The 14,344-nt window shown below is 52.2% G+C and overlaps 1 protein-coding gene across 2 annotated transcripts in view; it reads left to right on the forward strand.

The window, feature by feature from the left end:
* The window catches only part of AGPAT4 (1-acylglycerol-3-phosphate O-acyltransferase 4), a 108,608-nt gene that overhangs the window by 72,375 nt on the left and 21,889 nt on the right, over positions 1-14,344 (forward strand). For both annotated transcript variants that reach the window (XM_065888487.1, XM_065888488.1), the window contains exon 3: positions 11,688-11,857. In XM_065888487.1, the coding sequence (XP_065744559.1) occupies positions 11,688-11,857 (170 nt within the window). The remainder of the gene's footprint in view (positions 1-11,687; positions 11,858-14,344) is intronic.

The raw sequence follows: 14,344 nt of genomic DNA on the forward strand, positions 1-14,344 counted from the left end.
TAGAACACAGGTAATAATCTCCTTCTCAGTAGAGAGAATGAGATGGCGTGAATGCTCCTGTTTGCTGATCAACACACTTTTGCCCCGAGGGCTGATCTGCGTGTGAGCTCGGGTCACATCCAGGAGGTGGATGGGTAACTTTGCACTGGGTGGCTGTGCAGTGACCCCACCGGGGACTGGGTGTGCAGTGTGAGAGGCATGTCGGGCTGGCATCGCTCCTGGCGGGGAGCACAGCCTTGCCTCCTGAAGTACCAGCGTGCCCTCCGGTTGCTTTCTTTTCTTTCTACCCCGTGCCCATCTCTTGAAATAAAGCTGGTGCCTGAGTCTTGGCCTGGAATCCATGTGTTCTCTTTAAGGTTCCTCCTGCATATCTCTGGTCTGTGCCTTGGTGTTTGTTTTTACAGTTTTACTTTGAGAAAACCATCTTACACATCATTTCCAGGTTCACTGGTGGAGTGTGTGTTTGCCCACACGGCTGTAGCGCACACCCTGGCCTCAGAAGGGTAACTTGCATTCTATGGTGTAGGGAAAGGCCTTCCATCTTCAAGTGGAACATTTGGACCCGAGGCTTCACCAGGTTGTAACATCCTTGTGCACACGGGAAGGGAAACACGGCAGAATACGCCCACGGCCTTCATACTTCTTGGCTTCGAGAGGTCTTTCTTTCCTTAAAACAACTTAGCAAGTAATCCTGGGTGGACCACTCTGACTGGGACCTTAGGGGGAGGGAGGTAGTAGAAGTCTAAGCTTCCAGAAGCTTCTGGGAATTTGAATGACCCCACATTGCAGTCACAGCTCAAGAGTGTGAACAAGTCCTGAGGCCTGTATACCCACCCTCGCTAACTAGAAGGCACCGATGAGACCAGAAGGAAGGACCCTGCGGAACTTGGGGTCTGGGGCCGCTTTCCAAAGAAGGGCATTTGACGTGTGTCTTGAGGGGCACTAGGATTTGGACCAGGGCAACAGGAGTGGTGTCGGAGTGTGAAGGGTTGGAGGGAGGAGAGGGGTAGGGATCCCTTGAGTGTCTGCTCTCAGCCAGATCCTTCGCAACGTGTTGAAAAATTCCCCTTTACCATGGACGTTGCTGACGTCAGGTCCTGTAGGAGCCTGGCAGCTTACACGCGCGCCATCTCTCCCCTGTGATGCTGAGACCTGGCAGAGAGAGCGCTAAGTACCGGCTCATTTGACTAAGGTCAGAGACATCGCCCAAAGGCAGTAACTTTTAAAGAGCAGAGGCACCGCCGGGCACTGACACAGGAGCCTCAGCACGGCCTACGCGGTGGGCACTGGCTCCACCTTAGCCGACAGGATGCTGAGGCGGGGGGAGCTGCAATTCCTCAAAGTCACCCTGAGAAGAGCTGGGCTCAGGGGTCCAAGCCCTGCGGCCTGAGTCCTCTGTGGCCTGGACTTTACCTGGTGACCGCAGGGACGGTGGAACACTGCCAGCTTCCGAGAATTTCTTACTTCTCCACATGGCGAGCAGAGAAGTGAACACCTTCACACTCTGGGGACTTTAGACCTTTTAACTGCTTAATAGAAAGGCAGTGAGGTATAAGGCATTTTCAAGTTGTAGAGTGGTCTTCATCTCAGAAATTTCAAAAATGGAAATCCCGTGTGGCCTTGGCCTGCATTTTACACATGGGTATATTCCTAGGGTTTCCGTCTGTGTCTCTCCCACGGTTGCCCCTAGAGACGTGGCCGCAAGTGGTTGAGGCAGGACTGACGTGTCTGGGGGCTGCCTTTGACCCTGGACTCACTCTTCTGAGTAGAGAGGGAACTTGCCTCCTTTCACTTTCTTTTTACGAAGCATTTAAGTACATGTAAGAGTAAAGAGAAGAGCAGAAGGACTCCCCATATTCACAGCACTTGGATTTAAATATTGTAAATACTCTGTTATACTGAATTCTTATTCATTGATCAATTGCTGAAAATTTATAAAGCGAATCCCAGATATTTTATGTCGTGAATTGCCACCCCAGATTATCATGAGGTGTGTTTTATAGAGAACGAGGGCATCTTAAAAACGAGTACATGGTTATCACAACTGTCGAAGTTAGTAATTTGTTTTAGTTATCATGTAATACTGTCTATATTCAGATTTCTCCAGTTGTTTCCCAACTTTTTGTTTTTTTTTTTAAACATTTGGAGTGTGAAGTTCCGATTTCCGTAGGGTCCATACATTGCATCTGGTTGTTTCGTCTTTTAAGTCTTTCTTGGCTTAGAACGCCCCTGACCTGTAGAGTGTCCCACCTTCTGGGTGTGTGTGAGTGCTCACTGGAGTGGAGTTTACCCTGGTCCCCCCTCCCTGGATGATAAACTAGGAGTTAGACATAAATGCTGGGTGGGTCCAGGTTCAGATGCGTCCACAAGAGCGATCTATGCACTGCTGCTTTCCCTCATGGTGGATAGTGTGCCCTGGACGGGAAAGGCGGCGGGGAAGTGGATTCTACAGAACAAAATCTTCGTGCTGATACTTGCTACTCCCAAGCTTCGGGTGCCTCTAGGCATGGTGACACCAGATTTCTCGCCTTGCCGAGGGCTGGACGGGGTGGGAGCCTGACCAGTAACTCTCACTGGTGACGAGTGAGTGGGAAGGTGTTGTGAGGAGAATAATTGGCTGGGTCTGGGAGAGAAATAGAAGTGGCCACAGAGAAGGGGAGTGGACAGGGAAGGAACGGTCGAAGGCTGGGGCAGAGCGAGGCCAGGGCAGGGCAGAACCGGTCCCTGTACACCTCCTCTGAGCCAGGATGCTGGCCCCGCACTAGGCTCACATGTCCCAACCCAAGCCCAGTTCCTCTGCCACCTGGCCCTCCCTTCCAGTGCATCCCAGCTCTCTCAACAGCAGGTGCGTTCCCCAGCCGTTCAGTGCAAACATTTTAGAATCACCCCTCAACCTTCCCTTCTACTACATTCAGCCCGACAGCCAGCCCTGTGCTCCCCACCTTCAGCATCACCCTGAACCTGACCCCTCTTCCACACGACCACCACCACCGAGCCCAGGTCCCCCCTCTCCTGGCTGATGGCAGCAGCCCGCTCCCTGTGGCCAGCCTCCACCCGAGCCTGCTGACGTCATTCTCTACGCAGCAGCCGAAGCCACCCTCTCAGTGGGTCCCCAGCTCTCAGCACTGGAAACACACCCGTGAACAAAACAAGTCCCGTATCTGGGAAAGGCTCCCTTCTAGCAGGTCACATTTCAGTTAGATCACGGCAGCTTCATGCTAAACTTCAGAGACGTCTGGGAGGCATCCTCTGGGCCATGTGTGAAAGATCAGCCCTCCCCCCAGACCCTGTCCCCCAGCCCTTCCCCTTCCTGCTGCCCTCACAGCACTTGTAGCCGTCCGGCTACCACGTTATGTACATCTATGTGCTGTTTGCTTCCTTACTGCCTGTCTCCCTGCTGGAGTGTGTTTGTTCACCGCCACGTCCAGGCCCCTGCACTGGTGCTGGGCATCTGGTGGACTCTGCCTCGATATTTTTTTTTACTGTTTCTTTATTGTGGTAAAAGTCACACTATAAAACACTACTTTAACCGTATTTAACTGTGCACTTAAGTGGCACTAAGTACATTCACGTCGTCGTCAACTCTCACCATCATCCATCTCCCCAAGTTTTCACCTTCCCAAACTGAACTCTGTCCCCATTAAACACTAACTCCCCGTTCTCCCTCCCCAACGCCCCGCTACCCTCCAGCCCCTGGCATCTACCAACATGCTGCCTCGATATTTGATTACTGGATGAACTAGGAGGGACTGGAAATCGGATGGCACAGGCGTCAGGGCTCAGTGATTTCTGAGCTGCTTTCTTGGAAGGGAATTGTGAGAAGCCAGAGTATCGGAGCACCAGAGTGGGGGGGGTGGAGGTGGGGTTCTAGACCCTTCCTTTCCCTGTCCTCCCACCTCAGGGTTTTGATTGAGGGTGGGAAGCAGAGAGCTTCAGCCTGGCTTTTATAAGCATCACTCAGGACAGTCGTACTTCTTGATGTTTGGCCTGGTCCTGAAAGTGAGACCCAGTAATTGGCAGCCGAGTATTGGCTCCATTTAGTGGAAAAAGCTGCTTTTCTGCTCCTAATGTTACCGCTCCCTGTGCATAATGTAAACGCCTGTAGCGTCCATACCGGCGGCTCTCAGTCCAATTCTATCTCAGCGCCAGTTACCCGGTTCCTGTCTCCCTCACTGCAGGGTGTACGTCGGGATAGGAGCAGGCAAGTGTTTGCACGGCCCCTCATCACCCTGACCTGCCGTCTCAAGGCTCAGAGAGAAAGGTTACCACGTGGCAGCGTTAACTCTTTAAGACTTGAGCTCCAAGAACATAGCAAGCAGGTCAAGTCCATTCCCTCCATGCCCTGCCAAGGGCAAAGCCTGCAGAGAAACAGGCGCTTCCGCTGGGCTGGGAGGACGTGATGGAGATGCTGCAGGGTTCAGAGGAGTTGGCTTCTTGCGTTGCCAGCTTGTAGCAGATCCGTCTCTCTCAGAGAGGTCCTGCAGGGCTTCCCAAACTTCCCTGCGTTCTAAGGAGCCTTTTTAGGCATTGTTTTTCTGATCATCCTATGAAATGTTAATAGCCCTATAGATATACTCTGCATCTGTTTATAGGCTTCTCGCCTCAGCGTCATTCAATGACCTGGGCACCTAAGTGGGAAAAGCAGCTGCTTGGATGCCTGGGATGTGGATTGAAATGTTGCAAGTACAGCTGGGTCCCTAGTTCAGTGTCATGGAAAGGAAGTACTGAAATCTGGTTGTGGACAAAAGGTATATGCTGGGGAATTAACTAGAGATAATTCAGAACAAAATACAAGTAAGTGCCCAACTGCGTGGAGCACAGATAGAGGCAGGAAGTTAGGAAGCCCTGTGTCTGGGTGGCCTGGGACCTGCGGTTTCGTGGACATATGGGCATGTGTTGAGCCTGGAAGGATGGGTAAGGCGAGGTAGGGAAAACAGACATGAGGAAAAGAGAGGAAGTGATGAGCATGGTCCACGGGGTATAGCTAGGCAGGGAGGAACGACTTCACCCGTGTTTGGAGCCGGTTATGGGGCTGTGAGTCGGTTGGTAAGGCTGGGAGTCTCCACAATAGACCTGGTAGGCAGACGGGGACCAGTTGGCAGCTGGTCTCGCATCAGAAGTCCCGGATTCTGTATCGAGCCCCATAATGTGAAAGTGCGTTTGCTCACTGAACTCCATCCTCTTTTCAGGGTCTCCGTGGGCTCCCTCGGGGCTGGCGAGGTCAGAGCTGGCCCCAAACCTCCCTGTTGACTCGGCTCCCACTAACCGTTCAAGTTCGTGTTTTTATCCCCACTTTTGAACATGGCCCAGAGAGTGCAGAAACCAAGGCCAGGGCAGGGCGTGTTCCTCCCCGGGGGTGTAGGAGGGGGCGGTCTCACGTCAAACCCCAGAAACTTTCTTCGAGTTTGCATTTTGGAAGCTTTTGAGGGAGAGAGGTTTCATGTTTAACCTAAATTATTATCAGCTAAATTACTGAAAGAACTATTATGAGTACATAATTATAGATACTTAGCTTATAGATTACATATAATTACGCGTGTGATTATGTAATTATTAAAGTTAGATAAAGTTGATTATAAAAATACCATTTTCCTTGGTCACGTGTCGCCCACATCTGCAACGCGGGGGATTCTGGCTGTTTGAACAGTGAGCTCCGATCATCAGTCTGGATTCCGAGGCCTTTTCTGCAGGAACTTTGCCTCCTTGTGTTATTAGGATTCTCAGCACTTCTTCCAGAAAGGGCTGGAGAGAGGGGAGAAATGTCATTCGTGGCAGGTGCGAGCAGGAAGCTGGGGGAGAGGTTTGGTGGAGAAGGAGGGAGCCCTCACCCCTCCACCCACGTGGGCTGCAGAGGGTTCGGCTGTGGGTTTGGAGGATCGGTGGGTTTCCAGGGCGCATGTCGACCCCTGGGATCCAGCACAGAAGGAGCCGGGTCTCACAGCTGCTCAGCATCTGGACTGCAGTGAAAGGAGGGACATCAGAGCTGAGGACAGGGACATCTGGGGGTGACAGCAGGGCCGCCCGGAAGTCGGCACCCGCCCGTGTGCTGCTCATCCTTTCCTGGCTGTACTCTCTGTCCCTTCATTATTTCTTCTGTCGTTATTGCTGTACTATCCTTGGTGGTCATGGTATTGAGGGGAAGAAAAGCACTGGTTCTAGGGCGGGCAAGCGTTACACGCTTTAATCACTTCAGCAGATTTAACCTTCACAGCAGCCTTTGATTTGGGCACCTTCCTCTCCCAGAGAAGGGCTGCCCAAGGTCAAGGGTGTGACCCTTGTACTCTGAACATCCTCTGATCTCTTCCCTCCCTAAATGCTCTTTCTCTCCCCTCCGCCATATAATCATGGCTTTTGGTGTCCTCTGAATCCCCCTGTCTGCGTTTAGGGCCCAGCACTCCCACCTCCTAGCGGTGGGAGCTGGACTGGCTCCCTGGCCTCAGTGTTTCCATGCCGTCAGCTGTGAAATGGGGACAGTGATGTGTGAGCTGACTCAGCGAATGCTAGTTGTTACAATTTCCTCCTTCTTTACAAATATGAACCAGGTGCCTCTCCCCTGTCCCCCGCTTTCCCTTTTGTCCATCTACTTCTTTTTTCCTATCTGTAATCGAGCTGCAGAGCGCCATAGCAAATCGAACAAAAACGAATCTGTCCTTCAGACCGTGTGCCCTTACAGCCCCCCTGGCTTTGGTCCTTCCATCAGCCCCTGAAATTGGAGGCAGCAGACTGGGATTTTACAGTCACTTCCTGTGCTTCACAACCCTCCCTGGCCATTACCTCGCCCTCCCCACCTGTCTCCAAGTGGAGTTTGCCAAACAGGCGTCAGTAACTGGCCAGAGCCAGGCACGGCCCCAGATCGCAGGGTCCAGAGGTGGCTGAGCTTCGGGAAGATGCCTGCGCCCGTGCTGGGCTCCCGCCAGCGCCTCCGGCCACCCTGCCCTCGGGGAGTAGCAAAAATAAAGACTGCAAAATCGAGCAAACTGAACATCTTTAAATGGGACAAGAGGCCTCAAAACTGCTGCGTTATACGGAAGAAACCTTGGCCGCAGATCTCGCCTGTAACGAGTGTTTGACAGCCATCGGGGCCCTGCTGGCTCAGCCCACACCTCTGGTGAGAATGGGGTGAGCAGGGTGTCCCCTCCCTCCTACAAGGCCCAGGGATTAATGGACAGGTTGAGATCGCGGTGGGCGGGAGGACCGTGATGATATGAGGTGTCAGCTCCTACCAGGGCCTCGGGAGGGGAGGGCAGAGGAGGGACGAGGGAGGAGCTCCTTTCGGTGATGAGACGATGCGACCCTGGGGCCCAGAGGTCCTCCCTCTTGACCTAGGATTTCACTTCTGTTGCGGCAGCCCCTCCCTTCCCTCCTGTATCCCCTGCCTCTGCTCTAGCTTCTGCTTTGAACAAATACTGACATTTCCATTTAGAGCTTTTTGGAAGGCAATTTAGAAATATATGTAAAATTTTAAAGTATGCATACTCTTCAATCCATAATTCTACTTTTTGGTATACCTATATTGGAGAAATACTTTCACAATTTTTTTTTTAAACATGCGTTTTCAAGGATATTTACCACAGTATTTGTAACAATAAAAAACAAGGGGAAGAAGCGCTAATCGATGGCAGAATGGCTGAATAGATCATGCTATAACCGTAGCAGGACCCGCCACGCAGCTAGTTACCCCTCATGACATTGCCATTCTGACTATTTTTGACCTAGAAAATGGCAATTTTGTAGAATGAGAGATATCCCCGTGCCTCTGTTTCTTCATCTTTAAAATGGGGACAGTCATCGTGCCTCTCACAGGGTTAATGTGAGGATTTACTGCAATACCGTGTGGCCTAGGCTGTGGCCCATGGCCAGAGCCCGGTGACTATTTGCTGGTACTTCTGTGTATCTGTATTAACATGGAGAGAGCCCAAAATACACCATTTGGAGAAAATAGCTATATGTATATGCTTTCAAATATCGATGAAGGATGAACCCATTCATGGGGGGAAAACACGTGTGTGTGTGTGTGAACTCCGACGAACAGGACGAGAAGGCCACTCTCCAAGCCGTTCCTAATGGCTAACCCTGGAGAAGGGAGCTGGGATTGGGGGAGGGTGGAGCACAGGCAGAGGACGTGCCCCACAGAGTTCACCCAGAGGAGCAGAGCTGCTGGCAGACGCACACACCTGTAAAGGGAGCGGCCCTTCGTCGTGTGTGGGGCCGTTTTGGCCGGCCCGGGAGGGCTTTCCTCTCTGCAGCTCCTGCTGGAGCTTGAAGTCCCAGGGAGAGTCGTCAGGAAGGGGTGACGGATGTAAATGGATGGATGATTAAGAGGTCAGGACCCACAAAAGCAGTATCTGCAGCCCCGTGAGGACAGACCGAAACCTCTGGGTTCCTGCTGCACCTGGCGTGGGTGGCGTGGGTGACCTGGGTGGCCTGGGACCCTGCAGCAGCCGGGCCCTCCCAGGAGCAGACACAGCCAGGCCCAGGACTCAGAGGGGCTGGAGGGGCTGGAGCTGTTGCAGGTCTAGCTTCTGCTTCATACCGAGGAGGTGAATCAGCACGTCAGCCGCGATGCGTGTGACCTGCAAAACCCGTCAGACCTCCCAAGAGTGTCCCTTGTGGTCCCTTAACTGGAAGCAAACAAGAAAGAGGATTCTGCTGGGCATGCTGCAGGGCCATCAAGGGGGATTACACGTTTTCCTCTAAATACTTCTGGATTAATTGAACTGTTTTACATTGTGACTACAAATGTAAATACTGGTTGTGAATTAAAAAAAAAAGAAGAAACCTTGGTGAAAAAAAAAGGGGGGGAAAAAGGAAAGAAAACCCTTTTATCCAGTGAGATTCAGTGTTCAGTTGTGTAGCTAACAGCCTGTTGAGATGAGGGAGAAATCAGGCCTCTCCGCACTGTCACCACCTGGTCCCGCTGCCATCACCTCTCACTGGGCTGCTGCAGTCACCCCCTGACGGGCCTCCCTGCTTCTGATCTGTTCCCACTTCAGCCAGAGTGACCATTTCAAAATGCAAATTAGGTGCTGCTGTGGCCTCTTTAAAAATGTTGCAATGACTTTTCATTGCCTTTATTGTGAAATCGTAAATCATCTCTCTCTCTCACTCTCTCTCTCTCTCTCCCTCCCTCCCCCCCTCCCCCCCCGCGCCCCCCCCACCCCACCCCAGTCACAGAGCCAGGACTGCTACAGAATTAGTGTGTCTAATAGTAGTAAGAAGCTTACTGATCCCCTACTATGTGCAATGTCATGCTAGGTGCCTTGACTACATGACCTGATTTAATACCCACAGCATCTCCAGAAGCTTTTCCTATTTTTTTTTTTTTTTTTTTTGCGGTACACGGGCCTCTCACTGTTGTGGCCTCTCCCATTGCGGAGCACAGGCTCTGGACGCGCAGGCTCAGCGGCCATGGCTCACGGGCCCAGCCACTCCGCGGCATGTGGGATCTTCCCGGACCAGGGCACGAACCCGTGTCCCCTGCATCGGCAGGCGGACTCTCAACCACTGTGCCACCAGGGAAGCCCTGCTTTTCCTGTCTTTATTCACAGACAAGGATGCGGAGATTTAGGGGACATTGAGAAACAGACCAGAAGTCTTACAGCCGTTGCGTGGCATCCACAGGACTGGAGCCTGACTGGGTCTGACCCCAAATCCACAAGCATGATCTTCAGCCTCGTCCATCCTGTGAAGAGCCTCTGCTCTCCTGGTCACACCACCTCTTGAGGGCACGACTGCCTTCCCTCTGGGCTGCAGGCTCCAGGAGGGTGGGAGCCCGGGAGCAGCTGTGGGTTTGCTACTACACCTCCAGCCCCTCACATCCTGCTTGCACACATCAGGTCACCAAACAGTGTTTGTTAGAAGCGTAGATGTGCTGGCACAGTGCTGGGTTCTGGAGTGATGGCTGGGGTCAGGGTGTACCAAGCAAGGTGATCTGTGCCTGGCGGGGCCTGTGGTCAGCAGGGGCCGGGTGTCATCTCACTGTGACACAAGCTGTGATAAGTGCCATGAAGGGCGCTGGTGAAAGTGGAAGGGGGGCCCGGCCTGCCCTGGGCAGGGAGCAGCAGGGCACAGAGAGGCATTCAGGAGGTGTTTGCAGGATGAGTCACAGGGAACGACAGTTCAGCCTGATCTCGCTGCTTCCACGCGCCTCTGCTTAGGGCTTCTCTGGGCTCCGTGGCCAGTAATGGGATAGGTGGGTACTGCCCACCCATCTCTTGGAACAAATCAGTGCAGTGGTAGAAGCATCTTTCTACACGGTGGGAACTGTCCCGCCGGCCAGGCTGCCCTGCGCCCCTCCCCTCCCTGATGGCCACCTCTAGGTCCCACCGGTGTCGCTGCCCGTGGGACAGCTGCCTGGGGGCTCAGCGTTTTCTCAATTCCTAGGAATAGGCAGACTCTTCAGTGTCAAGTAAGGGGTGTGTTTTGGTTCGGTTCTGATGACACTGGTAGATGCTGAAGCCTGGGTTTGTTGGGAGCTTGGCATGCACTTTGCACAGAGTGCCTGTTACGCGTCATGCCCATCGCTTCTCACAAAAGCCAATGAGGCCGCCCCTCCAAAGATTAGGAGGCTGCGGTGCCATGCGGTCCATCTGTCCAAAGCCCCACAGTGCTCGTGTTTAGAAACTAGACTGTAGTGCCTTCTAGAGAGTTCTGGCTCCAGTACCTAAGCACCAGTCTCCAGCCTCAAGGAGAGAGGTTTCCAAGGGTAGCCGCCCAAGCCTTTCACACGTGAGACTTGGCTGGAGTCGAGACCACACCTGCTGGGTTGTGTGCGTGTGTGTAGGGGCGGGTGATGAGTGAGTCCTCTGCCTAACATGCACCCCTCTAAGTGGTGATTAAAAAGGGGCGTGTCCTTCGCAGAGGGCTCACCCACCTACCCACCCATCTGCTGAACAGGCTTAGCTCTAAAATTCCTTTTCAAAGTCACTCTATAGCTGTAGATCTAATCACCAAGTTTCGGCTGGTTTTCTGGACAACTTCTACCATAAAGGTTTGTCCTGAGGCCAGTGGGTTGGGTATTGGTGACCTAGATTAGAGGTATCACTGAAGAATAAAGGCAAGTTGGTCATTGTTGCCCAAAAAAGGACTTTCCTATTTCACAAGCTCCTACAAGAGTGTTTTAATAGTTGCGTTGAGGCCCGCAAGGTAATGGACCTACTTTATCCTTGCCCTTCAGGTGCTGGTGTTTCACTGCAGTGCTGCATTATTCCTGGTGCACTCTAGTGTCGTAAATGGGAGAGAAAAATTGGGTATTTAGTGTTCTTTGATGGCGTTTATAAGTATCCCAGTTGGTCATTTCCAAGGATGTTAAGAATTCTGTACATCACCTCACACTGCCTTTCAGGGCTCTGAAAACACAAGGGCGTGGATTCTTGATGGACTCAGCCTTTCTGATTTATTTTTTCCCAAGGTACTTAATCAGGGAATGCAAGTCATTTGCCTTCTCGAAGCTTCCTCTCCTCCCCTGGAGACTCGTGGAGTTTTCTCGATCTTTTTTTCCTTCTGCTTCGAAACCCCTTCAAGAACTGGGGTCTGGGCTGAAATGATCCAGAAGCTGACCCCTCAAAGTTGCTTTCCGTTCCAGCCAGGACGGCAGAGCCTTGCTGCCACCTGGCCCAGCAGACCAGACCCCTAGCCATAGAGGGTGCCTGAAATAAAGGTCCGTCTGTTGTGGTGGTTTGTTCCAGAGCTGGTGATGCTGCTGGAATGGTGGTCGGGCTCGGAGTGCATCATCCACACGGACCCCCGGGCCTACCCCAAGTACGGGAAGGAAAACGCCATCGTTGTTCTGAACCACAAGTTTGAGATCGACTTTCTCTGCGGTTGGAGCCTGGCCGAGCGCTTCGGGGTCTTAGGGGTAAGTCGGACGTGCATTTCCCATCTCACACGTCTCTCTCCTTCAACCCTGTAACCTGTCTTTTCGCTCTCGGTCGTTCAGAGTTTGCAGCAGCATCAACAGACTTGTTGAAATGTTCTTAACCAACTGCTTTTCCTCCTTGCTCAGAATCAAGTGAACATCTGCTTATGAGTAAGGATCGTGTTTACTGAGCAGTTATGATGCCCTGGGCATTTGACCTGCGGTTAATGTATTTAATCCTTACAGAAACATTTGGGAGTCAGGAACTGACACCTGTCCTTTTCGAAAAGCTGCGGTTAAATACCCTGCTAGGGGTCACACAGCTGTTACGCAGATTTGCATTTGAACTTGTCCAGCTTCGTATTCTTAATCTCTATGCTCTGCCCCCTCCCTGGCTGACGGGCAGAATTCACCTCTGAATGTTCATCCTCATGGACGTGAGAAAGCTGAGTGCCTAGGCGACAGCGTTTGACCTGCAGAATTCAGGGTAAATACAAAATCCTGTTTTTCTCCAACTAGTTTGACTTCTTGCATACCTTTGGGACTGGGCCTCCCCAGTTGACTTTTGTCATGGTTAACACATTGAGCTGTGATGGTTGAGCCCGGAGCAAGTACCAGAGTCCTCGGGCTCAGGTATCCCGACAGGAATCGCGGCGTGGACCAGCCCGGGGCTGGGAAAGTTGGAGACCACTCGCACCGGAACTTGGAGATCCTGTGTCGCCCCCGGGAACAGTCCCCCGCAGACAGGCGGGGCTCGCGCACGTCGCACTTGCTTTTGGTGGCGCATGTAGACAGAATCATAGTGTGTAGAAGGCAGGAGTTTGAAGACCAGGCAGAGTAGATGTGACAAGAGTCCTGGGTCAGATTCCCTGGGGATGGTCTCAGTGTGTCCAGTCCCGGACGTGCCTGGGGGTCCCAGAGTTGGAAACGGAACTTTGGGTCCTGCTGGCCTCTGCCTCTTGGGAAGAGCCTTGGCTAAGAGAGACTAAATAGCCTTGGGACACATTTTGTATTTGCTTTTTTAAACTTTTTTTTAAAAATTTATTTATTCATTTATTTATTTTGGCTGCATTGGGTCTTCGTTGCTGCGCGCGGGCTTTCTCTAGTTGTGGTCAGCGGGGGCTACTCTTCATTGCGGTCCACGGGCTTCTCATTGCGGTGGCTTCTCTTGTTGCGGAGCATGGGCTCCAGGCGTGCGGGCTTCTGCAGTTGTGGCTCATGGGCTCAGTAGTTGTGGCTCACAGGCTCTAGAGCGCAGGCTCTAGAGCGCAGGCTCAGTAGCTGTGGCGCACAGGCCCAGTTGCTCGTGGCATGTGGGATCCTCCCAGACCAGGGGGTCCTCGAACCCGTGTCCCCTGCACTGGCAGGTGGATTCTCAACCACTGTGCCACCAGGGAAGTCCTAAACATTTTTTTAAAATTTGGGGCCAAAGGTGAGAGAAGGAAATATGCTTAGAAACAGGTTCCAATACTGTCTTTAGGACAAATGATGGTCGTTGTACAGTTAAACTATCAAAAGGCAACTAAGATCATTAGCAGTTTTTCAAGAGATGGAAACAGTGTGTTAAATCACTGTTGCTACCTTAAGACTTCTAGAAAACTGGAATGCCTGGGGGTGAGTGCACTGAAAGGATTTCTAGGAATGGACAGGCCGCCCTCCCAACAGTTTTCTCCTTTGCTTTCCTATTTGTTCTTCCAGTACTGACGTGATGTCTGTGTAGGCACACGTGTGTGTGTGTTCAAACATATTTTCAGGAACAAAACCAGAAATTCTATTATCTACCTTTCTCTGTCGTAGAGGCCTCGGACAGAGATCTTAGCTATAGTTCTGTGGCTTTTTTTTTTTTTTTTTTTTTTTTTTTTGCGGTACGCGGGCCTCTCACTGTTGTGGCCTCTCCCGTTGCAGAGCACAGGCTCTGGACGCACAGGCTCAGTGGTCATGGCTCCCGGGCCCAGCCGCTCCGCGGCACGTGGGATCCTCCTGGACCGGGGCACGAACCCGTGTCCCCTGCATCGGCAGGCGGACTCTCAACCACTGCGCCACCAGGGAAGCCCCTGTGGCTTTATTGTCACTGAGAGGAGAGAAAAATGTCATAATCCGAACCCCATCGTGGATACAGATGATTGACGACCGGATCCTTCTTCCCTTACGGGAGAAAGCGTACGGGGTGTCTTTGCATCCTGACCGGAACTAGTGCTAATGCCTCCTACAAGCTAGGCTTCCTGGAACGCTGGTTCCTCAAGCGTACTTTGGGGGCAGCTGCTGATTTTCTGGGCTTCGCAGGCAGCTTGGGTATGTTCATGCTCAGGATGTGAAACGTGTAATTTGGGGCAACAGAAAGTGTGTTGGACTTAGAGGCACTTTCCAGTGGCCGTGGTCCCCCTGGTGGCTTTGTGAGCACGGGCTTCTTCTATGAGCATCTTTCACCTTATTTGCGCTATTTTCAATCTCTACGGTGTGGTTGTTGTTTACTTTTTATAGATAAAT

This window comes from Phocoena phocoena, chromosome 12, assembly GCF_963924675.1.
Source record: "Phocoena phocoena chromosome 12, mPhoPho1.1, whole genome shotgun sequence".
Classification (NCBI taxonomy): Eukaryota; Metazoa; Chordata; class Mammalia; order Artiodactyla; family Phocoenidae; genus Phocoena; species Phocoena phocoena.